This window comes from Eulemur rufifrons, chromosome 8 (assembly GCF_041146395.1).
Source record: "Eulemur rufifrons isolate Redbay chromosome 8, OSU_ERuf_1, whole genome shotgun sequence".
In the NCBI taxonomy this organism is placed as follows: Eukaryota; Metazoa; Chordata; class Mammalia; order Primates; family Lemuridae; genus Eulemur; species Eulemur rufifrons.
This window is the reverse complement of record NC_090990.1, coordinates 3,042,949-3,069,449: the sequence shown is the minus strand read 5'-3', so window position 1 is coordinate 3,069,449 and position 26,501 is coordinate 3,042,949. Positions and strand designations below refer to the sequence as shown.

Sequence of the window (26,501 nt, the reverse complement as noted above, 5' to 3'; positions counted from 1 at the left end):
GTGGTTTTTACTTAACATACCATTTGGATAGAGCTACCCATTCAACATCACCTCTGATAGACCAAAATGGTCTCTAAACTCAAACATGATACTTCCCAAAACCAGACCTGAGGGGCCAGCCAAGTAGACCACACCGTGTTCCTAGGGCCTCTGAGGGCCTCTGTTTCCAAGAACTTCTTGGTGGCTGTAAGGCAGGCGAAGGAAAATGTAGATTTTTGCCATTGCTCCTCCTCCTTCCTTTCTGCGTGGTTGAAATACACCTGGAGCTCATTCTGCTCTTTGTGTCATCTGTGCTAGTAGTATGGTGCATTTTTCCCTTTCAGTTTGGCTACTTAGGAGAATTGGAGAGTTTATGTGTTGGGAAGGGGCTTTTGGTGTTGGGAGTTGGGGAGAGAGTTGGTTACTATAGGTTAGTGAAGCGTTTTTGCCACTTTCTATGCTGCCTGGTTGAATTAGAGTTGCACGTTGGCCTTACAATTTTATTGGTCTTGGATTTTCAAGGATTCATATTCATTAAGTCATTAAATGGATGTCATTTCTGTCTAATGGTATATGTAGCTTTTCTCTTCCTGAACCTATTCTCTGTTGAGAGGGCCTTGGCATGATTTACTTTGAATAGCTTAGGTTAAAGAGTCAGCAGGTCTCTGTGACATTTTAGTTGCAGCTCAGAGCACACTGAGCCAATCTAGAGACAAGCTTTTGCTCCATCTGATAGCATTTCCCAGCAAAACACAGTCACTATCGATGTACATAATTGATCACTTTAAAAATGTGGAAAAAAGAAGCCTTACTGAGGTAATAAGGCATAACTTCATTATATCCTGTATGTAGAGCACAGGCATGTTGGAATGTGGCTGATGGTTCCCATTTCAAGGCTGATTCTCATAATGATAATGTTTCAGTAGCATTGATTGTTCACTAATTGAATTTTTCTTTCTTTAGGCTTCTTCTGAAGAGCTAAAAGCTGCCTACCGGAGGCTGTGTATGCTTTACCATCCAGACAAGCACAGAGACCCAGAGCTCAAATCACAAGCGGAACGACTGTTTAACCTTGTCCACCAGGCTTATGAAGGTCAGCGCAGGGCTTGGCTCCGTGGAAACATCCTGGGTAGCAGATATTCGATTTTTAAGAGACTTGATTTGTAGAGGATAGAAAAAGCGAGTCCTTAGAGGTGTATAAAAGGGGTGGTTAGTTTAGTACTTTTTCCTGACAGGGTCCTTTGAAAGAGTAGTATTTTGCTTTGGAAATCAATATGTGTCTAGTAAGTAGAAAACGAGAGTCCAGGCGAAGTGATAGACCTGAGTCTCAGCTGCAGGGGAATACTCGCGCTTTACACCCCTTGCCAGTTTTCTTCTAAAGAGAGCTCTTAGAGGTAAAAGGCTGATGTTACAGGCAAGCTTTCTTTGTTCTCTTTTTTGTGAGGAGATACAAGGACGTTTTTTTTCCCATCTGAAAGTGATTTTATTGGTTCTGTAGCATTCAGTTAAACAAAGGTTCTAACAAAAGAAGGAAAATGTTAAGAAGGCTAGTAGGAATCAGAACCAAGCAATTTACACTTTTATACTTACATATATCGCAGAAAGAAAATTTTGTGATATATTTGTTTATAAGATACTGAAGTCGCTAAAGAGTGCCAAATTTCTGTTTGAGATGATGAAAAGTTCTGGAAATAGATAGTGATGATGGTTATACAACATTGTAAATGTATTTAAATGCTATTGAATTATATACTTTAAAATGGTGAAAATGGTAAATTTTCTGCAATTAAAAAATTAAAAATAAAGCATTCTTAGGATATATAAAGTAAAATAAGCTATTTATTCCAGAACCATTTGATTTGCTCTTTAGACAGACCAAAAATTAGATAATAATGTATTTCTTTACAAAATCATAGAGATATGTCACTGTGGACATAATAGCTTATAGTGTATTTCACTTTATGGTTTTATCGAAAAGTTAAATTTTAATGACCAGTAAAAATCAGGCTGTAGTGCCTGATAAATGTGTGCAGTTGGTGTTATATTATTATCAAATTTAACTCTATTCAAACCAATTATATGGTGGTGTCACCAAAGCCTGTTCCTTTTATTGTATTCTGTTGACTAAAAAGCTCCATTAATTTTCCTGTTGTCTAAAGTATCCACATAGCTTGCTTGTATTGTTTTGGAGATTTGGGGAGTTAACAGAAAAACCCTACCAGTGCTTGTGAAAATGCTACAACAGCAGACCCAGCCTCCTCGAGTTTAGCCTAAAAGGAGACTAAAGTAAAATAGTGAATTAATAATCCCTTGTTAAGTCCTAGAGATTAACTCCAGAAGTCTGGCTCCCCCATTTTTCCAAGGGTCAGCATTTCTTTCTTCCCCATTAGATTTGCATACGGATAGAATCATTTACATCGTTTTTTAATTAGGCCTAAAAATGTGTAGGAACTCTCAGGGGAGAAGGGATGCAAAAGTCTTGACAGAAGTTGGTAGAGAGAGGAGGAAGATAACGACCCTTGGCCTCACTGCTGATGTTCAAGTGCAGTTTGGGTGTCGTTCGAATAGCTCTCACCGTTACTGAGAAATCTTTTTCTGATGTACTTTCAGTGACGTGGTTGACAACATTGTGAGAGGTGTTTGTCTTTTAAAATGATTTACAAACAGCCGAGCATGGTGGCCTATGCCTATAATCCCAGCTCACTTGAGGCCAGGAGTTTGAATTTAGCCTGAGCAACATAGCAAGACCCCGTCTCTAAAAGGAAAGAAAGATGAAAGAAAAGTAATTTACAAATAAAGAGGAGAGGTGTACAAAAAAATGTAGATTGTCTTTTGAATTAATAAAACTCTGTAGAGTAAATAATAAATCATATTTTTCTAGTATCAGATCCTATCCCTAGTTTTATATTAAGCTTCTTTAGAAACTAGAATCAACTCTTTCAAGCCCTTGTGCTTTTTATACACTGTGGCGAGAACTTAACAAATTCTTTTATTAATAAATTCAACTGTTCTTCAGTGATACAGGAGCCAGTACAGCTTCCTGGATGATGTACCTTATATACCTTATACCTCTACCTCACAGTTAAGAGTAGTTTAGACACTGGGACAATCTGACTTTTCTTCTTCGTAGCCACCTTTAAACACATCTTAGGCAGGATCAGAAAAGCAATCAGCAGTAAAGGCACACAGGAAATGAAAGAGGGTCTCTAAGAAGATTGTGATTGGACAGAGAGAACAAGAGACAGACTTACCTAATGATGCTGTTGTCAGTGTTTTCAGAAAGGACTGAAAGGTGGATTTTGTACTTTGTAAACATGTTTGGTTTTTAATTTGCAGTGCTTAGTGACCCCCAAACCAGGGCCATCTATGACATATATGGGAAGAGAGGACTGGAAATGGAAGGATGGGAGGTAAGAGAAACTGTGCGTCTGGTGTCCCAGAAAAGTCATTAAACAACCCGCAAAACCCTGCGATCCGTGATCATGTCTTTGAGAATATTTGAAGACATTAGAGTCCCCATCCTTGCCTTGTGTTATAGTTTTAGAGGTTGAGTTCTAGACTTGGCTTTGCCGCTTTGAACTCTGTGAACTTGGGCAAGTCAGTTGTCTGACTTGTCCTTAATTTCCTAATCTGTCAAGTGAAAAGGAGGAGCAAGGACTGTACTAGTAATTTTTAACCCAAGAATGGGGTGGGGCAGGGCGTGGGTGGGAGATTTCTTCAAGGGGCCAATTCTGCTCCATAGTGCTGTGCCTCTCCCTCCACCTTGATTACGAGTAGCGTGTTGAGGAAACGCTTCCTTCCGTGTGCTGCTGGGGATGTGTTATGCATGTCGATGCTTCAGGGAATGTGTGAGGGGAATATGTCAGGCGTGTGAACAAAATAGAAGTAGAGAAAAGTTGAGAGCTGCTAGATTACATTGTCTATAATGACCTTTCTGGTTCTAAGGTACTATAACGTTAGAACGTTGTCAAATATGAGGGAAACAAAATATATAGCAAGTATCTATGAAATAGGTTGCCTTGGACAGCCATGCTGTGTAAGAACAATCACTAAAATTCAGATAATTTGTTTGCTTTCACTCCACCACTGACTAGCAGCAGAGCCTTGGGCTCCTGGTGCCTCCATGTTATTATCTGAAAGATGAATATGAAAATTAGTTCTAAAACTCTAAATTGCTACAGGAATATATAGGAATTAAAGAAACTTGGTTCTGAAGCCCAAGAAGTTTTGGTTGTCTGTTAATAACATTGAATTGACTCTCATTGAGTTACTATTTTCGTCATTTAAGATTTCCCTTGAAGTTCTTTTGGTATTTCATCTCAAGCATGTGTGCCTGACTCTTCCAATTCTGGCACAAAAACCTTCTAAAGGCCTTCAGATAAGGAGTGGAAGAGAAGCAAAATAGGGCTCAATTCCTCCTTTCCACTGCTTTCTATTGGTGGCTTGTGGGCCATGTTCTACCTATAGCCATGTTTTGAGTGCCCCGCACAATGGATTGTAGTTGCTGACATTTAAAACTTGGGAGGTTTTGCATGAAAATCTGATTGAAACATGGGAGGATCTGGTAACACTGGATCTGAGGAGCCCCTGCCCTTTAGACTGAGCTGGGCTGACCAGGCCTTCCCAGTCCCCACCACGCCCTATCGTGTCACATCTGGCCCTTCACTCATCCACACGCCCTCCTGGCTCCAGTAGGCAGCGGGTCTGTGGCCTTGGCTTGGTGGAAGTAGCAGTGCCTCCTATCACCGAACAGCGTTACTAGTTCATTATAGCTAAATGCTAAGTCTAAAAGCTTAGCATTTTCTCATCCAGAAAGGAAAATAGATCCTGTTGTAGTAATTCAATTTCTCTGCATACTTTATATACCACTTTCAAGCTCCCTTGTTTTTTAAAGATGTGGATGGGTTACAATTTTTAAGGCAGCTGTTGGGGTCACTAAAATGCTGTAGGACCCCATTACATATTCCCACTGCAGTCTGGTTGTTAGTTCCCAACAGCAGCATCCCAACTCTAACAGGCCGTGGGGTCTTCCTATCACCAAACCAGATCACCTGCCCATTGGAAACAAAGCCAAACCACACGCACAGTAGTGACTATAAAAAATATGTAGACATCTTTTCTTACCAGTGAGTTTAAGCTAAATAAATAAATAAATAAATAAAAATATATAGCTATCTCATCACCAGAAAATAGGAGCAAAATATATATATATATGTATGTAGACAGTTGCAGGTAGTGAATGGATAAACTTTGTATTTTTTAGTAAACTACTTTAAGGAAAATAGGTTCTCATGGATCAGAGTTGGCTTTTTTTTTTTTTTTTTTTTTCCCATATTGATACTGAGCTTTCATTGCAAGATAAAAATGCCTTCAAGGAGGACTCAATGAAGGTACCTCCCCAGATACCTCAGAGATGTGTTAGTGCTTAACATACAATGGGAATGTTGAGCCCATCGTTCATGCTGTACAGGAAAGTCTCACTGAACTTAAGCGCATTTTATGGAGCTGGCATCGTCATTCCTTCAAGGAATCCCTACAGCTGGCTGGATTATTTCAGGTGAGGATTCTCCCATTGAAGTAACAGCTTTCACTGCAGGGAGGAAGCTGTGTTCTCTTCCTGCTGTTGCTAGTATTTTTAGACTATTAAACTTTTCAATTGCTGAAGGGTATCCATTTAGTACATATTTATTAGGCTACACATATGGGTAGTCAGTGAAGAGTGAAGGACACTGTTAATACCCTGAGTGTCTGAGATGCCTTTGATCCAGAGATCTCAAAGTCCTCTGCAGACATAGAAATCACTCCCCACCCCAGCAATACTATCACCCCCATCTTATAGGTGGACACTGGAGATGAAATCGGAGCTTCTTTAGATTGCTCAAATATTGGCCCTGTTTTCAGTCGTTAGGTAAGTTTTCAGTCTTTTTTTTTTAGCCTTCAAGATACTTTGTCATCTCTGGGATGATTCCATAGGAATGAGGTGATTCCCAGCTTACAAAACCAGCCATTCTAGTTCTTGAAGTTTGTTAGTGGTATTCACATGGATGCCCACGTTGAAAACGAAATTGGTCTTTGCCTGAGAATAGCGAAAATCCGGCTTTGTACTGTGAATGCTTTGACAGTGCTGAGTCTGGTAATTGGCTGGCAAGTGGATGGAAACCACATAACTCGGATCTCCTGCAGATACCACTTTCGGATGTTAGTGTCTAGTTAGAATTGCGTGCTTTAGCCTGGATCCTCCGCAGTTTAGTTTCGTCTGTCATCCTTTATATCATCCATATTTCATTTTTCCCTGTCTCTTTGACATCAGTCTTGGAGTATTTGAGAAAGTCAACCTCTATTACAATCTGTAATATGGTCAAGATTATGAAAAACTAGGAAAGACTTAGAACTGTCACAGAGCAGGGGAAACTAAGGAGACGTGACTAAAGGCAGTGTGGTATCTTGGATTGGACCTGGAACAGAAAAAAGATGTTAGTGGAAAAACTAGTGAAATCTGAAAAGTCTGGGTTTAATTAACAGAAGTGTACTAATACTAGTTTCTTGGATTTGACTGATGTTTCATTGTTTCATCCTCCATTCATTATGGAGGATGTTCACATTAGGGGAAGCTGGGTGTAGGGCCTACTAGAACTTTCTGTACTATCTTTGCAACTTTTCTAAAGTTCTAAATAATTTTCTAAAATTATTCCAAAATAAAAAGTTGACTAGCTAGAATCATAGAATTTTCAAGCCGGACAACACCTTGGGAACGGTGTAGTTTAACCCTCCTCATTTGATAGCAGGAAAACTGAAGCTTAGGGAGGTGAAGTGACTTGCCCAAGGCCTCCCAGGTTAGTGGTCATGTCAGAGGCACAGAAGCTAGGTGTCTGTCCTCTTTCCGTTATGCCACCCAGCTTTTGGAGATCTCCTTTTTCCTCTCTTTGATAAAGTCAGTCTTCTGGCTGGCACAGGGATAGACCTAGTTGGTGGATGGTCCAGGTGAACAATACAGTTGTATAGATTCACGAGCTGCATGTGATACACTCTGTTCATGATAAACATTGGAAACGTCTGGTATTTAACAACTGTAATGCAGCTTGGGATGCTGTGTTCCCAGATGCTTCTATCTGAGGGTTGCTGAGATGGAAAAGAGCAGCTCATACTGGTTTAATCCTGTTCCACTCCCCAGTGTCAGATACTCTGTTTAAAGAAAGATATAAATAATCAAGGCTGGCAGAGGCCTGTGGGAGCTGAGAATGAGAATGCCCTGCCCAGCTGAGTGTTTTTACTGCTCTAGAGGAGCCAGCAAATTGACTTTGCAGTTAGCTCTGATTATCCACCAACTGTTTACAAAACTTGTGTAAAATATGTCTAGATATGGAATGATCTGGCACCTTTGGATTATTTGCCTCTATAGCTATCACAGAGTGTAGCAAAGAGGAAGTAATTTGCAGCTATTACTCAGTCTGCAAAGGTTAAACAGCTAGAATTCCTGAAAACAAATTTTTTTCTGCTGTAGTCTCTTTGGAGCCTGACACTTTCCAGATTTTTTATTTCCTGCAGGGTTTGAGTGTAGGATTTTAATTCCCAGGATCTTACAGATCTGTTTCTGAAAAAAATAGTAGTATATGGGCATATTCATGGTCTGTTTATGTCACTAGTTAAAGTTATAGCTATTCAGACTTTAGTCTACATTTTTAAAACTAGCATCCTGTTAAAAAGAATACTGGATTATGAAAACTTTCCAGGTTAGAACTACCTCCTTACTGCAGGTCCTGTTGAGGAAGCACTTCCTGTCAGACTCAGAGTCTCACACCTCGGCCTTGTCCTTGAAGATGGGTTGCTTAGGTCACCATTGGCAGGGGCCAGATAAGTAGTGATTTCACAAATTTTAAAGTATTTTAAATCCTTTATTCTGGATTCCAAAGTAAAATATAATAGTTGATTACCTACATTTTCCCAAAGCTTTTATTTTTGTTTTCATTTGATGAAAGGAGAGGCTGATGATAGATTGAGAAGATGATGAAAACTTGAAAAACTGGTTCTTGTTTTTGTGCAGGCCAAGAAGGGTAGTCTCAGGAAGTGAGAGTACCAGGAATAGGTACAACGCCCTTGATGTCTCTGAGCCTGGGCAGGGTGAACTTGCCTTATCTGTTAAATAGAAGAACGTGTTATGTTTTCGTGAGGTCACAAAGCAGTCACTGTCCATGCCATTGGGGACTTTCAGTTTGTTCTTGGATGACTTTAACAATCTCCCTATTTAAAAGCTTCCTTAAAAAGAACCATGTCCCCCCTTTTAGTAATTACTGATTTATATTGGTTTAGTAGAGGACAAAATGTTTACCTTATTTTTTTCTGTTTGCCTCCTGAAAGTAGTGAACAAATTTCTCAGGTTTTTTTGGATAGGCTAGTTTTGTATTTATTTTTCTGTATTGTTGAAAAATAAAATCAAGTTGCACAAAGCCTATAATATGATCTCATTTTTGTTTAAATATATACACATACACATGCATAGAAGATTTTTAGGAAAAGACAAAAAATGTTAACCTATGAGAAGAGGGAATGTGGGTAAAGGAGGAGTCTTGTACTTTTTACTTCACATCCTTCCGTGCTATTGATTTTTTTGCTGTAAGTATGTATTTTTTAAAATAATTTTTAAAACTTGGAATTTCCAAGATAGCTTTTTCTCATATTTCCCCCGTTTTCAGATAATCTCTGAGCAGCATCTCAAGGCTTATGTGTATTTCTCTCACTGACACAGGGAATGTGCCTCCCCCGCCCCTCATTCTATCTGATGACTTTGGTTATCATAGACAGAAAAACAGTGATTGTTTTTTCTGTGCCACTTCCATGCTCTGTTTCTCACAGGTGCATAACATTTTGTGGCCATCAACAGGACCCATAGAGATCATGCAGTACGATTTCCTCTTTCACAGATGGAAGGCCAGGCAGCCTTTCCTTTCTCATGTTTCTTTCACCTCTTTGCAGTCTCAACCAGATAGTCTTCTTTGCATGCTGAGCTAAGAAAGGCTAAATTGGAATGCCTTATTTTCTCAGATTTGATATCATTGTGCATCCCTGAGTTTGAGTTTAATGCGCTCCACTGTTGGGTGCCTGAGTATTGTTATTCTAGTGTATAACTGACATCCTGCCTTCCAAGGTTCATATCCTATTGAAGGAGGAAGACTCCCATGGTTCTAAAATCCCCAGACCTGACAGCTGAGATCCTTTGGTCCCAGAAGCTCAGAAGGAATCTCCAGTGCTTGCCCCAGCACACTAGGGAGAGCTGGCGTGCCTTCATTGTGATATTTAATGTTCGTTATCTGTGACTCATTAGGAAATCTTAACTATGAGATTTAAGGTGAAGGGTTTTTTTTGTAAGATTTCTGCAGCCTTAGAGATAAGTTACTAAAATAACGAATAGAATGTTTAAGTCACTCTGGACAACCAGGGGAAAGCTCTTCCTTGGGAGTGACCAGGCGGGTGGCAGAGCCCTCCCCTCACTGAGGGCTGGGGCCGTCTGATGGAAAAACTCATTGCAGTTCTTCCCCTGATGGCTCTTAGGGTCCTGGGAGAGGGCACAGCAGGACTGCAGGCAACATATACACATCAGAATTGATTTCTTAAAGGTATGTTTTCCTCACTTCCTGGGTCCTCACTTGCCTTCTGGTCTTGACTCTGCTGGTAGGTTGTGGAAAGGAGGAGAACCCCAGCTGAAATTCGAGAGGAGTTTGAGAGGCTGCAGAGAGAGAGGGAAGAGAGAAGACTGCAGCAGAGAACCAATCCCAAGGTAAGCCGGGGCCAAGTTTAATGAGGACACGTTGAAAGGCCTTCATCACCAGAAGCCCAGTCTAAAATAATTAGGTGCTGATGGGTTAAAGTAATAACGCACAAAGCTGGGTAGGACAAAATTTTGCTTACACTGTATTACCTCCAATGGTATCTTTCTGGAAAGCTAGGCCCTGGTAGCTGTCAGCAAGGCTGCTGCTGGTGACCAGGAGACAAGTGTTTGGAACCATATTGAGAGAAGACAAAACCAATCCCCTGGTTTGCCCAGAAGCGAGGGGGATTTCCCAGGCAGAAACACGGGCTAGTTCTCTAAGGCCTTTTCCTCCAACTATGGTCCCCACGTCCTTGACACCGAAAATGAGTTAGAGGACGGTGTCAGGGAAAAGACAACCAGCTAACTGCTTAAGCATTTAGGCAACAGAATTCCCTGCTTACCAGTTAGAATATGGAGAGCCAAATAATGCAATGTTTGGGGCTTTTCCGGATTGTCACCCAGAGCCCCTTGCTCTTATCACCCCATGGAACTGTGCCATGAACACCAGGCACCAGGCTCTTTCAACAGCCATAAGGTGGTTCTGGAGTTTGAGTCATTTAACCCAGTGACACCATTGAGCCAGAGTTACTTTTCAGTCCTGTGTGTGATATCTTTTTCCTTCGGTTTTCTGGGGAGATTGTTTTGAGCGTGTGTTCCGGCCCTAGGGCAAATAGGGTATCTTGGTCAATCTGAGATGCCAGTCGTGCTAGGTGCCTGAATGTGGCCCAGTGCACTGTTCAACTGTGTTTAATAAGAGGGCTCAGCGGCCAGGTTCTATCAGTGTGGCCAGGATGGCCGGGCAGACAGCCTATGTCTGTCACAATAAGGAGCTGGCACCGCCCCGCCATCCCCACTCTTCCACCATGATCTGTGTCAACTCCGTGGCGTTGTTAGGAGAGGGGCAGCCATATAAAGTAATAAGCATCATTATTTTTCTTTATTTTTTTCTTTAAATCTTCTAAAGAAGAAGGACAGATGCTAGCTTAAACTGGGAAGCATGGTAAGATAAACCTCTGACCAAATATATTCTAGACAGCAGATTTTTTTAAAGACCCCTACAGCATTTAAAGACCATGTATTCAGAACAGGCCCATCTATATGAATCTGACATTTCAAAGTATCTTTGAAAATGCCAACACCTTTGCTCCCATCTGCTCACTCTCTCCTTCAAGAGGTGTTGCCTTCAGCAGTGCAGAGTTATCCTTTGGTCAGATGGAGGTAGAGAATGGAAACATTGGATAAACTGAGTCAGAGAATTTGAGATAATTGGGAGGGTTGAAAATCTGTAAGGTGCCTTGAGCTGTGCTAGTGATTCCTGCCCAGATCTCCTGGCTGGGTGCTCAGGGCAGTGCCCTGGGGGACGTCTGGTTTGGAAGGTCAGTGTTGGCACATGGAAATGAGGATGGGGAGGTGGGGCAGGGCCTGGCAGGAGCAGGGTGTTCCTTTGGCGTATTGCTGTTCTGGCTGGAGTTTCGCTGCATTCAGAGCAATGAAAGGGAAAGAGAACCTCACGGTCATCCTGAGCCTGTGTCCTCTGATCACATCAGCCATCTGGGTGTGTGCAGCGGTTGCTCACTGGGGTCTGTGCAAATGTATTATATTTATGGGCCATGTTTCTGTGGAACGTGGGAGCGCAGCTGTGACCATTTCATACAAGCGTGCAAGTTATTTTAAAATTTCCAGGAGTTTGCTACTTCCGTAAACTGCTTCCAGATAAATAAAACATTTTCTAACCAGAAATATCGAGTAATAACCAGATGTTGGCCATGCAGCGTTTTGAGGAGAGGATTCAAGCTGGATCTTTCATTTCATTTCGAAGGGGTTTTTTGTTTGTTTGTTTTTCAAGATGAGCAGAAAGGTTTGGAACATCTTTATCCTAAGAAGGAAGAGGTGATCTCCTCTTTTAAGACCATAGCGAGTGACATGTCATGAGTTGTTCTTAAACCAAAAAAAACCACAGGGAGGAGGACACTTGTGACAAACATAGAGACCAGCCTGTCAGTGGGAGGCGCTGAAAGGACAAGTCTGTAGGGGATTCCTGGGCTGTATACCGTCGGTGATGCTGCCTCCTGAAACTTGAAAATGGCTGTTTTTCTCCATTTTCATCAATAGGAATGTGTTACATAGGGATTCTACAGTAGGGTGTATCTACCAAGCAAACAGCAGTGGGCAGAAGCATCAGTTAGAAATAATGACTGGCACAAGGAAGCAGGGCACAGAGCAGACTGTTTGTCTCGTTTCCTCATTTGTAAAATCAGAGCATCTGTCCTGACCACCATGGCAAATTATTAAAAGATTGAAAACCCACGGAAATAAATATTAATTTTTTTATTTTTAATTTAATTTTTGAGACAGAGTCTTGCTCTGTTGCCCAGCCTAGAGGGCAGTGGCGTCAGCCTAGCTCACAGCAACCTCTGCTATAGAAAGGCAAAGTGGTACTAATACCAAGGTGAGGTTTAGACCTGAATCTTGTTTTGGTGTTTCATTCGGCACTGAGCGGGAAATTCTTGGCTCAGTCAGGCAATTCCTTTGGCCATGGTGGTTGGGTTTGGGTGGGGTCTGTCAGTTCCCTTGACCATCTTCTGGGGCCAGGCCCGGTGCTGTTTGCCGTGTGGCTGCTGCCTGTAATTCTCAACTTGTGTGAATGTGCTGTGGAAAGCACTGTGAAGCCCAGAAGGAAACAAGTGGCATCCCCAGCTCTAGGGTGTGTGCACTTTGCATCCTGGCGCTAGCTGATGGGACACACTCAGGTACATGCACATGCACAAACACACAGACAGACAGACACACACACACACACACACACACACGAGCGCGCGCGTGCTGTGCACTGAAGGCAGTATGGTAAAGCCTTGGACTTGGAACCAAGAGCCCTGGATCCAGGCTGATATTCCACCATCCGGTCTGTGCCCTCAGTGAAGTCCCTTCTCCAGCCTTAGCCTGTTTTCTCCCTGTGTAGAATGGGAGGTTTGCCACGAGGCCCACTGCCTGGGGTCAAGTCCCCCACATTCCTTGGTTCTAATTGATTCTGTTTTCTGACTTTGTTTTGCCTCATGGAAGTAAATTCCTCTGCCTGTATATCCTGCTGGAAAACACCAAGCTCAGGTTATTGGAGTCCCTGTGTCTCCAGGGCCCTCCACATTGAGCCAGTATTGGAGAGGGATCTGTGGCTGGGCAGTCAGGACCTGTGTGAAACTGGAATTGGACCACCCTGGCCATCCTCCTGCCATCTTTGGATTTCTTTTCTTTTTTTTTTTTTTTTTTTCCCCCCCGGAGACAAAGTCTCGCTTGTTGCCCGGGCTAGAGTGAGTGCCGTGGTGTCAGCCTAGCTCACAGCAACCTCAAACTCCTGGGCTCAAGCGATCCTCCTGCCTCAGCCTCCCGAATAGCTGGGACTACAGGCATGCACCACCATGCCCAGCTAATTTTTGGTATATATATTTTTAGTTGCCCAGATAATTTCTTTCTATTTTTAGTAGAAACAGGGTCTCACTCCTGCTCAGGCTGGTCTCGAACTCCTGACCTTGAGCGATCCACCCACCTCAGCCTCCCAGAGTGCTAGGATTACTTTTATTTGTGTAATCCATTCTACATTTCTTGCCTTTAGAGACTGAGATCATATAATGGAGTTGTTCTCTGCTATCTTCACTTCATATTGATTATTTTAATTCCTTTCTTTTGTTAATACCCATAAATGTTATCTCTCTATGGATGGCAACCACTTTGAGCACCTTTATTAATAGAAAAGACTACATGATCTCAGGCAGCTCGTCGGACTTCGTTACTGCCTTCTTCATGAACTTGTTTAGATCCCATGTAGAGGATTAAGTTGAGATTGTTTGGAGGGAGCTCGACTGTCTATGAGGGCATATGTTGCTTTATTTTTTTGATCCTGGTACAGAATAGTTTCATAGAGATTATTGCATTGTTTCCTGGACCATTCCATTCTTTTGCTATTACAGAGGTAATATAAACTTCTTGGCAAGACCCCCTTTCTAATTTAGAAAGGCTCCATTATCAGTGTGGTTCATGTAATAGCTGAGAAACACAATTCAGCTGTTATCAGAAAAAAATTTTAAATGATGTATCAGGGAAGGGAATATAACCATAGAAATACTTCTAGATCCCAAAATGTTTTTATAAAGATATATGAGTACATTACTCAATTATTTTTAAAGGACTTTTTTTAAAATTTTTGGTTGCCATGGCTAGTGATTACAGCCATCAGAATGAGCCTATGGTTTTTTAACTTCAGTGTGTTCTGTGGAAATGATTCTGATGTCATAAAACTGACTCAGCTTGGCTGACAGCATAACAGAGCAGAAGAAAAGCTGTTTGCACCCATATGTTTGTTGTGCTCAACGGCGGGAAGAGGCAATTTACCGTATGCAGAAATGGGCTGCTGTTGAAATTGGAGAAATTGAGAAGCTGTCATATAAGGAGAAGGGACAAAAGCCTAGTTAATCAAGTCTGGGCAAGTGCTGTGATACAAAACAGGGCCTTTGGAGGAGAGACGTGGTCTTGGCTACGTATGTAGAAGACACAGAGGGGATCAAACATAAAAAGCTGTTTGTCTTTAAGTATTAGTTGGAGGGCTGTTCCACCATCCCGTCAGCATAATCACTTATAAAGAAGCTTTGAGCATTAGACTACTGTTTACACAGGGGAAGTGTGCAGTGGGGTGGGAGTGGCGAGTAGTGGTCGGCCCAGAATAGTTCTTAGCAACCCTGGTAAGTTTGAGTTTGGTCCTCCATAAAATTGGAGAATACAGGTTCTTGCTTTCATTTCAGAGAAAGTGATTCTGCAGAAACAGTCATTACAGGAGACATGCTAGGTTCATCAGTTATAAAAATAGGCAAATTTCACATTGCCTCTTATCCCGTTTTGGTGGAATTTTCACTCATAAAGAGTTACTATTGAGATTGCAATTGGCAGAAATTTCTCAAGTCATCCTTATGACCAGGTACATAATTCAGCATGGGTAGTGATGGACGTGTTGATTTGATTGTGATGATCATTACACGGTGTACACGTGTATCAAATCACCACTTTGTACACTTTGAATATATACAATCTTTGCCAATTAAATATCTTAAAATTTTAAAAAGATTTGAAACCCCCCCAAAATAAAAATAAACAACTGATTCTACTCAAAGAGGGCTAATGAATAACTTGGTAAGGAGCTTTTCATGGTGAGACAGAGGCTCCAACTCATCATACGCAATTTCTGAGTGATGTCAGTGAAGATGTGTTTATCACATTCACAGGTGACCCGAGGCTGAAGGAGAGAACTAAGATTCTAAGAGAGCCCAGTGAGCCAGGGTGAAGGGGATAAACTACAAAATAAAATTTAACAGGGATAAATGTGCTAGCTAAGAAGATGGGGCGATGTGGAAAATGGTTGTCTTTCACTGACTCACTGGCTTAATGTTAGCAGTATTATGGGTTGGGGGTGGGTAAAGATGATTGATTTATTCACAACGTAATTTAAATTGGTTGCCTATAATGTGCCAGGCACTGTTAGAAATGTGGACATTTAACAGAAAATAGAACAGATAAAACCTCACCCTGTTGTGAAACTTAGCATTCTAGTTGAGAGACACCTAATATGCAATAAATACAACACAGCAATTACATATTAGCAGGTGATAAATGCTGTGGGGCTAATAGAGTGAGGGAGGGGAGGGTTGCCATTTTAAATCGGTGGTCAGGCCTCAGGGAGGAAGTGACACTGGCACAGGGATGAGAAAGAGATGAGTCAGTGTGGCCGTAGGGAGGGGTGTTCCAGATGGAGGGGAGGCTCAGCACAAAGGGGGGGGGGTTTTGAAGTCAGAGGAACATCCTCCATTTCCCTAGTGTGAAGTAGGGACTAGGCTTAGTGTGTGAGCCAGTGTAGGAGTGGACCCCGGGCTGGGTGGGTCGTGCTTTCACCTGGGCTGGATTCCATTGGATCGGGAATGGCTGGGGCCACTGCTGACATCTTATGACCAGAAAGGAAGGGGCTGGGCCTGGTCTCTTCTGTTCCAGGCCTTGCCTGTGAGTAGTGGTGTCATTTGGTTATGTTAGGTCCTCCTGAGCGAGAAGGAGGTAAGGCTTATGGAGCTAAGAACTCTACTAATTAAAAAATATGCCTATAAAGACCTTTTTGAGATAATAATAGTTTTTAAGTAGCTTCTAGTTTTGAAATCCTTAAGGTGTGGAAAATTTTTTTTCTCTTTTTTATGGTTAAAGTGATATGTATAAATGGTTTGGAACAGGGGTAGGGAACCTTTTCATGTTGGAAGGCCATGTTAATTTAGCTATAATCAAATAAGGATTCAAGAAACTTTGATTAGATATACTTTAAAATGTACAGTATGTTGTAAAAATCTAACTGGTATGTACTTAATTTCAAAAAATGAAAACCATTTGTTAATATTATAGTTACCTAAAGTTTCAATGACTTTGTTGTATCTTTTTGTTGGAAAGCATTTGAATATTTGGTTGCAGCATGGAGGTCTGTAGTTTCAGTTGATCCTCTAGATGGGTATCAGTCATTTGTGACTTTAGAGGTGTCTTGATTTGGGTTAGGTAGGAGAATGTAGATCCACAACAATAAGTGGTTGAAAAGCAAGAAAGCCTTTTTTGGGCATGTTGCCAAAGGTGTGAGTGGATATTCTGCATTTTTCCATATTTCAGTTGGATCTTTCTTAGCATCAAACAATGACTATAAAATGTCATTCACTGATAACTCAATCAATTCCATCTGTAGCTCTTTAGGTGCTTTGGTGATACCTACTAGGTGAGGCTGAAAGGCTAATTTGAGTGTGATGTCATGATTCTCAAAGTCAGTGAACCTTTCATTGTATTCTCCAATTAATAGGTCTATAGCAGCTGCATATTCTTCAAATGATTTGCATATATCATCCTGCTCATCAGTGACCTTTGCTAACTGGGGAAAATGTTTATCCAAAATTTCCTTTGGAAGAAATGTTTTGAAAAAAGATAGCTTTTGTGAAATGCTTGGATTTTTTGCCACATACCATATATAGACTTAGTTTTACCTTGCGAAGAAATATTCATTTTGATTTTATAAGATATCACACAGAAATGCTGCATTCCTATAGAAATCTTCTTTCAATAATTCACATTGCTGATTCTGCTCTTCATAAAATTTAATTATCTGTTCTTTTCTATTCTCTCAGAGATAAAATTTTGGCTGGCACCTGTCCCTGCAATAGCTAATGCCCTTTAGAATGATAAGGCAAGGCAACACTGAATACCTCATTGTTCAGCTTTAGCATGTTATGAAACTGAGGATGCCATGTTGCATTTGCATTAATTTAGTTAACAATATTTATAACTTGTTGCAAAGTGTTACTTAAAATAGTAGCTTTGGCACAGAAATTGTGCTAATGCAACATACAATGAAAAGAAATGAGAGCATCTGGATCTGCTGCTGTTTTTTACCTGTGCAATAAACCCTTCATGTTTTCCTGTCATGGAAGGTGCACCATCTGTATGTACACTCACTAAATTTACCAAATTCAGTTGAACTGAATTTATCTTGAAAGTTGTTGAAGATTCCCCATGTTCTGTTCACAAGAGTGCCCAAAGCAAGTAACTCTTTGTAGGAAAGAAAATCTTCTGTTATGACCCGAATGCAGTATAAAACCTGCACCAAGTCAGTAGTTTCAGTTTTCCTTTTGAAGTATTGCATGAAGTTGTTCTGTGAAGTTGACAGCTAATTCACGCTGCCGATCAGTTATGGTTCTCCTTGAAAGAGGCAGTTGTTTGTACTTTGAAACATTATCAAGGTGTAAGCATTCCACAACTTCAACAGTACATTCTTTCTCAATTCCTACGTCACTGAATGGCTTCTCTTCTTTCCTAGTATATAAGGTACTCTATAAGTTCCTTCAGTGGCATTATTTCTAGGTCTTATTGCTGCTGGAAAGAGTTGTCTTTGCTTTTGCTTTTCATCTTCTAATTTCTGCGGTACAACCTTGATGCCTCTCCCTGTAATTTAAAATATTTGTGGTCCTTATGAGTGTTATAACACTGATGAGCAGTGAATTTCTTTAATGTTGATATTGCACTGTCACAAAGCAAGAAAATCATCTTTTGTGTATGTGTATGATGGGATTCGAACCCACATAAATCATCGTATCTTTAGCAGAAACAAGATAATATTGCAATTCCCATTCCTCATTAAGTCTGTTTTCTTCCTTCAGCGTTCTCTTGGTCTTTTTTGACATCAAGGGCTGTTAAGCAGACAGAATTAAAAAATACTGTTGAGCTGTGCAGCTATTCACAAATTCCACTTCAAACAGAAACACAGTGCATCACTGTCAAAAACTGTTACCAGACTGGAGTACTCGATCCTCATAAACTCTTGCCAACCAGCCTCACATGGTAGTGCCTCCAGTCAGGCAGGGGAAGTTAGAACTAAATCATGAGCGTAGCAACTGTCAGTTTAGCCCTATGGCTTACTGATGTTCCAATTGTGCCAATCAGTCTGGGAGGATTATTTCATTGAAACTTATTTTATTCTTTGGTATTTTAAATATGTTTGTTCTAAAAATAAAAATAGATGAACAAAAATATATTAATAAAAATAGAAAGATCTGTAAAATTTGGATTCAGTCAAAAGGCTGCACTTAGGGACCTAGAAGGCTACATGTTCCCCACTCTGGTTTAGAAAGTCTAATTGTTACTAGACTTATAAAGAAAAAGCCTGCTGCCTGCCCCCTCGTACTCCTGACTCCAGTTCCCTAGAGGCAGCCACTCCTACCTCTTAGCTCTTTCTTCTGGCATTTATTCAGTATTTCTAAGTCACATGTTTGCAGTGTTGTCTCTTAGTTCTTTCAGTTTTAGTGATTAACACTGACCTCACTCACACTTGTCATCTTAGCACTTTGGGAGGCTGAGGCCAGAGGATTGCTTGAGGTCATGAGTTTGAGACCAGCCTGGGCTACATAGTGGGCGAGACTTCGTCTATACCAAAAATAGAAAAATTAGCTGGGTGTGGTGGTGTGCATTTGTAGTCCCAGCTACATGGGAGGCTGACACAGTAGGACTCTTGAGCCCAGGAGTTTGAAGTTGCAGCGAGCTGTGGTGGTGCCACTCTGTCTCAAAAGCACAACCCATATTGACCTCTAGCCAGAGAAGATAAGCATGTACTGTCGTTGCCCAACACAGCACGTATTTTCAGTCTACCCAGTATAGTTACAACAAAACGATATTCTTAGGGGGTTAAATTAATATTCACTGTATAAATTATTATAACCATGTAAATACCCAATTGAGCCTGATAGTATCCCATGATTACCTGGACTGACTTAACACTTTTTTCTCCATGGCATTGGTAATTGTCTCATTTGGTTCTTTTGATTAGTTTTGTTTCTTTACTTTCTTTTCTATAAATCTATCACAAATTCATCTCCAAACTCTGTCAGAGCTGAAACTTTGCTCTCAGTGTCAGTTTCATCAGACATCTCAGCACTGTGTCACTCATTTTGATCTTGGTGGCACGGCTCGGAAGCCTCTGGATCCTGCCTTCTTGGCCTGCTGCATGACTGTGGCCTCAGAATTCAGTCCCCCACACCCAGCTTCCTCAGAGCGCCCTTCTGTTCACTCATCCAGCTTTCATTGAGTGCCACCCACGTAGAGGCATTTTCAGTCACTGAGATACAGGGAACAAAACAGCCCCTTCTTTTGTGGCGCTTAATTCCATGCAGGCAGATCCTTGGTTGACTCACCTACCCTCACCTGCCTCCTTACTTGGTTTACTCCTTTCTGTGGGGAAACATCCTCCAGTAGCTTCTTTAGAAAAGATGCATAGAAGACAAATACCTTTTTCCTTTTTATTTCTACTTTATTGTCTTTTAAAAGAAAAAAATATATACACATATATATACATTAGTACACGTATACATACAAAGTACTATATATAGCACATAAGCCATGTAACAGTAAGGAACACCTAGGACCCACCACCTGACCCAGGAACAAGAGTGTTACTCAGACTTGCATCTGCTTCCCTGTGCGTCCCCTGTTCTCTCCTTGACAAAAGGAAACACTGTTCTAAAATGGGTATCCTTCTGTTGTTTTTAAAACTTTGTCACAAATGGATGTTTGCTTAAGCAATAAGATTTTTCATTTTTATTATTTTTGAGCTTTATTTATAGAAATGGTCCATGCTATCTGTATTCTCCTGGCACTTGCTTTCTCCCCACTTCTCAGACTCTTGCAGAATTCTGTGTTTCATGACACTGTGGCACATTCATTTTCATTCCTGTATTCCATTGTATGAGTGTATCACAATTTATCCATTCCTCTGCCATTGGCTATTTAGATAGTTTCCAGGGTTTTGCTGTTACGAACATTGCTACTATGAACATTCTTGTGCATATCTCCATGTGCAAGACTGTCTCTGCAGTGTGTGTGTGTGTGTGTGTGTGTGTATACATTTGTGTATATGCACTTTGAGGAGCTAGGAAAAAAATCAAACTCAGTTTCTCCTACACACTTACTCAGCAATCAACACAGACTTCTGTGACCAAATATGTGGGTTTTCCCCCATGCACCAACCCAGCAGTCAGTTCTGCAGTGGACACCAGCTGGCTCTTCTCTAATTCAGTGCAGCTCTGACATTGTCTACCTGGAGATAGATAGCGTCACATCCCACAGGGTGAGGACTCAGTCCCCAAGACTGTTCCCCACTCCCACCCCACTTCCAATGCGAGGTTGTTTTATCTGTGCTATTGACCAACTGGCTGTAAATTGGGGTTTTTACAACCCCTTCCTTGGGCTTGATTAATTTACTAGAGTGGCTCAGAGAACTCAGAGAAACACTTAACGTTTACTGGTTTATTATAAAGGATCCCATTGAGCACCAGACGAAAAGATGGTTAAGACAAGGTATGTGGGATGGGGCATAAAGCTTCCCTACCCTTCCCAGGCACGCCACACTCCAGGAACCTCCCTCCACACATGTTCGGCTATCTGGAAGCTCTCCACACCATGTCGTTTTGGGCTTTTATGGAGACTTCACTACATAGTCAAGATTGATTAAATTATTAGGCATTGGTGATTAGCTTAACCTTTAGCCCTTCTCCCCTCTCAGATGTTGGGGGGTGGGGCTGAAAGTCCGAACTCTCTAATCCTGCCTTGATCTTAGTTGTGACCAGCCCCCATCCAGAAGCTGCCTAGGGGCTGCCAGTCACCAGTAATTCCCTGGCATAGAAAAAGACACTCATCACTCTCAGGTTCCAGGATTTTAAAAATTGTATGCCAGGAGATGGGGGTGAAGACCAAGTATATTAATATATTTCACAGTAACACATGCACATACCCCACACACACTTAAATGCGACATTGCTTTGTCATGGAATATGCTAATGTTCACCTGTGAAAGATGTTGCCAGACTGTTGTCCGGAGGTAAAATGTTGGCTCTGGCTGGGTGTGGTGGCTCAGGCCTGTAATCCTAGTACTCTGGGAGGCCAAGGTGGGAGGATTGCTTGAGGCCAGGAGTTCGAGGTTGCTGTGAGGTAGGCTGACTCCACGGCACTCTAGCCTGACAACACAGCAAGACTGTCTCAAAAAAAAAAAAAAAAAAAAATGTTGCCTCTGCATGATTCACATGCCTTGATTGTATCTTTGTAAACCAAACTCCATAAAATAATTTAAAATTTATTCTGAGCCAAATATGAGTGACCAGTGGTCAGGGGGACATAGTCTTAAGAAGTCCTGAGAAAATGTGCCCAAGGAGACCAGGTTACAGTGCGGTTTTATACATTTTAGGGAGGTAGGAATTGCTGGTATGATAAAATCATAAATCCGTACACGGAAGGTATACGTTGTTTTGGCCTGAAAAAGCAGGACGTGAGGGAGTGGAGCTTACAGGTTATAGATGAGTTCAAAGAGTCTTTGATTTGTGATTGGTTAAAGAAATAAGCTTTGTCTAAAGGCCTGGAGTCAGTAGAAAGGAATGCTTGAGTTGAGGTGAGGGGGTCTACTAATCCAAGAGCAAGCCGCAATACATTCAGAGTGATCTACCAAGCAAATTGATGGCCTGCAGCTGTGACTTAACCTTTGCCTTGTCTGGCCTTGGGTCCTGTTAATAACTTACTATCTTTTTGACACAAAGTGTCTGTTTTGTCAGTCATATGATCTCTGTCTTAACATTAATGTTGGTCAGTTGTACCTAAACTCCTAAAAAGAGAGGATATAATGAGAAGTGTCTGACCTCCCTTTCTTTCATGGCCGGGAACTCAGTTTTAAGATTTTTCTGGAGTCTCCTTGGCCAAGAGGGGGTCTGTTCAGTCAGTTGGGGCTTAGGACTTTTAGAGTATAAAGCATGTATCTTTATATTTTTTTTATAATATATATGTGTGTGTGTGTGTGTGTGTAGGTAGACATAGACTTTTTATAAAATGTATCTTTTAACTTTATACTTTTTGTAAAATGTACCTTTAATATTGGGAATGGCTGATTTTTGTCTGTTTCAGACCTAAAAAGTAAATGATGGTTTTATGTAATTTGACTGGCTATAAAATTTCAGTTTGAAAATCCTTTTTCCTCTGGACTTGGAAGACCTTGTTCCATTGTCTTCTAGCTTCCAGGGCTGCTGTTGAGGAGACTGTTCTGAATCCTTGTCCACATATATAATCTTTTTTTCCTCTTTGGAAACTCTTGGCATCTTTTTCTCTAGACATCTGAAATGCCACAAAGGCACACCTTGTGTGAATTTTCTTATTTGTCGCATTTAGTGGGCCTTTTCTACCTGGAGTTTGAGTTCTTCAGTCCTGAGAAGTTTTCTCATATAGTTTCCTTTCTATTCTTCCCTTTCTCTCTAGATTCCTTTCATTCAAATGTTGGACCTTTGGGGCTAATCATTTAATTTTCTTATATTTTTCTCTCTATTTTGCATATTTTTCATTTAGTTCTACTTTTTTTGAGATTTTTTTTTTTTGTTGTTTACTTTCCAACCTTTCTGTTGATGTAAAAAATGATTGCTATTATACTTTTCATTTCTAAGAGCCTTATTATTCTCTAATTCAGCGATCCCGAACCCTTTTGGCACCAGGGACTGGTTTCATGGAAGACAGTTTTTCCACAGACTGGGGCAGGGGCAGGGGGGTGGTTTCGGGATGACTCAAGCGCATCACATTGCTGTGCAGTCAAACCTCTCTGCTAATGATGATCTGCATTTGCAGCCACTCCCCAGTGCTGGTATCACCACCTCAGCTCCACCTCAGACCATCAGGCATTGGATTCCCATAAGAAACTGCAATCTAGACCCCTCTCATGTGCAGTTTACAGTAGGGTTTGTGCTCCTATGAGAATCTAATGCCACTGCTGATCTGACAGGAGGCAGAGCTTATGCCATGATGCCAGCGATGTGGAGCGGCTGTAAATACAGATGAAGCTTCTATTGCTTGCCTGCCTGCCGCTCACCTCCTGCTGTGCGGCCCAGTTCCTATCCTAACAGGCCATGGACTGGTGTTGGTCCGTGGGACCGCAGCTCTAATTCATGGGAAGGTGCAGGGCAGGGCTTTGGTACTTATGCTCTAGATGGCGCCATCACCTGAGTACATTCTGTTGGACGAAAGCAAGTCTCAGGACTAGTTCAGAATGGGGCGAGGACTCTCCAAGGGTGTGAATACCCACAGGCATGATTCCCTGGATTCTAACTGCCACACGGTGTCAGTGCTATTTTTCTGAAGAATGTATTTCCCGTATCTTTTTTTCCTTTCATAAATTTGCCTACCATCTTGATGAAAGTTGCATTTATATTCAGTAAATTTGTAATTTTTAACACATTTAATTGACTCTTCTTTGTATACCATATTATTCTTAATTCAGAAAATACTCTCTCAATTCTAAATTTCTCCATTTTAGAACATATAAATATCTTGGCCCAAGCATTTTCACAGGTATTATCTTTTTCAACTCCATTCAGGATAGTTTTCTTTGACTAATTTTTTTATACATTGTCTTTATTCATGATCTTTTGAATATTTCATCAAATTTAGATGCTATAGGCCCTGCATGGTTGCTCACGCCTGTAATCCTAGCACTCTGGGAGGCCGAGGCAGGAGGATCGCTTGGGCTCAGAAGTTCGAAGTAAGATCCCATCTCTACTAAAAAAAGAAAAGAAAAGAAAAATTAGCCAGAGTGGCACATGCCCATAGTCCCAGCTACTCAGAAAGCTGAGGCAGGAGGATCACTTGAGCCCAGGAGTTTGAAGTTTCAGTGAGTTATGATGACACCACTTCACTCTAGCCAGGGCAACAACGAGACTGTGTCTCAAAAAAAATTAGATGCTATAAAACTGTATGCCTTTTCAGTTCCATTCCAAGACAGAATATAAATTTAACCAATTAAACATGACAGCTCCACCAAAAGATTCTTACCAGAGATAAGATATTCAAAATGCCACTATAGAATTTTAAAATTATATCTTATAAACTGTTTGAGCTCTTATTTAATTTGTTCAGTTTTTTCTTCCTAAATAGACCAATTTCATAGTATTCTTGGTTACAAGCTTTATTTTCAGTGATTGCAATTTCTTTTTTTTTTTTTTTTTTTGAGACAGAGTCTCACTCTGTTGCCCGGGCTAGAGTGAGTGCCGTGGCGTCAGCCTAGCTCACAGCAACCTCAAACTCCTGAGCTCAAGCGATCCTCCTGTCTCAGCCTCCCGAGTAGCTGGGACTACAGGCATGCACCACCATGCCCGGCTAATTTTTTTCTATATATATTTTTAGTTGTCCATATAATTTCTTTCTATTTTTAGTAGAGATGGGGTCTCGCTCTTGCTCAGGCTGGTCTCGAACTCCTGAGCTCAAACGATCCGCCCACCTCGGCCTCCCAGAGTGCTAGGATTACAGGCGTGAGCCACCGCGCCCGGCCGATGCAATTTCTTAAATATTTTCAAAGCTGTGGGATTTTTTTGTGCTTTTTTAAAAAAGGGATTTCTACAAAGGCTTAAATATTCTGAATACACAGTTGTTAACTTACTGTTGTGCTGCAGATCCAGAATCAGTGTCATCACAAAAATGTATTGGTTCTTTTACTCCGTGACTGTTCAAAAATATTTGTAAATTTTGACAGCTGCCAGCTCCATTTTCCATGGGTAGACTATCACAGCTTCGTTTGACACAATTATGCATCACGTGTGTACTACAACTAATTCTAAAAATCTTTTTGCTCCATTGGTTTCTTGATTCAGTAAAAATGGATTTTGCCATGACGCTATACTCCCCCAAAATTGGTGTTTGAGTATCACCACACACACAAAAAGATACTTTTACATTCAGCGTGGAATGTTTCACCTGAGCTTATAGTAGCAGTTAAAATGTCAGGTGTTTCACTCCAACAGACATCAAGTGATTATTAGGATTAGTGGGTTTTTGTGTGAAGCAGCTGATAGAAAGCTAGCACCATTAGCAGTTGTGAAGTTGTGCTAACAGGACAACCAGCACAGGACAGCTCACATTACAGTTTGCATTACAAACCTTGGAAAGGAAAGGTTAGTGAAATTAACATAGAGGAACTGCCATTTGATCTAAACAAAAAGTCATTTTTTACAGAGTTACATGCTGCTACAGCGTCACTTTTGGGGCAGTCACAAAAGAACAACTCACTATTGAAGATGGTGCTGGTGCTTCTTCAGCAGATCTGAGACTTTTGGTTTTCGTGTAGTCAGAGTTAGCACTTCGGATGGTCAACGTGGAAAAACATTTCATACAACTTACAAATTTATCAACTTTCTGGGAAAACAGAACTTCAGTACTAATTTTTTTGATTAAACATACACTATTTTTAACCTCATCACCACTTGAAGAGTTTATTGAAGAAGAAAGCATTACCAAACAACAAGAAAAACCTGTAGGTTTATATCCAGGGTTCCCAAATTCAAGCCTGTTTTTGTATGGCCTGTGCGTTAAGAATGGTTTTTGCATTTTTAAATGGTAAAAAAAAAAAAATCAAAACTCCTGATTTGTGTCACTCAATAGACGACAAAAACATTGTGGCAAGGGTGTTCGGAGTGCTCTCTGCTAGGTTCTGCAGCAGAATGGGCCCACCTGGTTTCCCACGCTTTTCTTGTCTTTTCTTTCTTTTTTTTATTTAGAGACAGAGTCTCTTGTTGCCCAGGCTGGAGTGCCATGGCATGATCATAGCTTGCTGCAGCCTCAAACTCCTCGGCTCAAGCAGTCCATCTGCCTCAGCCTCCCGAGTAGCTGGGACTACAGGTGCACACCATGACGCCTGGCTAATTTTTCTATTTTTTGTAGAGATGGGGCCTTGCTCTTGCTTAGGCTGGTCTTGAACTCCTGATCTCAAGCGCTCTTGCTGCCTCAGCCTGCCAGAGTGTTAGGATTACAGGCGTGAGCCACCGTGCCCAGCCCCACATTTTCCTATATGCCTTGAGTTTCCTACAGATATGGCTGACAGCCTCATACATCCCACAGGCCAAGGCACTGGCCGCCTGACTACCTGATAAGCCAAATGAGCAGCAGCATCTGATACTTCTCCCACCACCATCTGAGACTAGGAGGAGTTAGCTGTGCCTACTTGTTAACATCAGCGAGCACCATGCGTGCCCTCCGAGAAAGGGAGGTGCTGCTTATATCTCATCTGCAGAGAGATGGGAGAAGAGTAATGGATTATCACTGGTCATCTCCTGAAGTCACCATGCATCTCACACACCATTAGATGAGACCTTGGCAG

The 26,501-nt window shown here is 41.3% G+C and overlaps 1 protein-coding gene across 1 annotated transcript in view; it reads left to right on the top strand.

Moving 5' to 3' along the window:
* The window catches only part of DNAJC11 (DnaJ heat shock protein family (Hsp40) member C11), a 64,502-nt gene that overhangs the window by 17,981 nt on the left and 20,020 nt on the right, over positions 1-26,501 (top strand). The window contains exons 2-4 of the mRNA XM_069479285.1: positions 943-1,072; positions 3,316-3,389; positions 9,650-9,751. Coding sequence (XP_069335386.1) covers positions 943-1,072; positions 3,316-3,389; positions 9,650-9,751 — 306 coding nt within the window. The remainder of the gene's footprint in view (positions 1-942; positions 1,073-3,315; positions 3,390-9,649; positions 9,752-26,501) is intronic.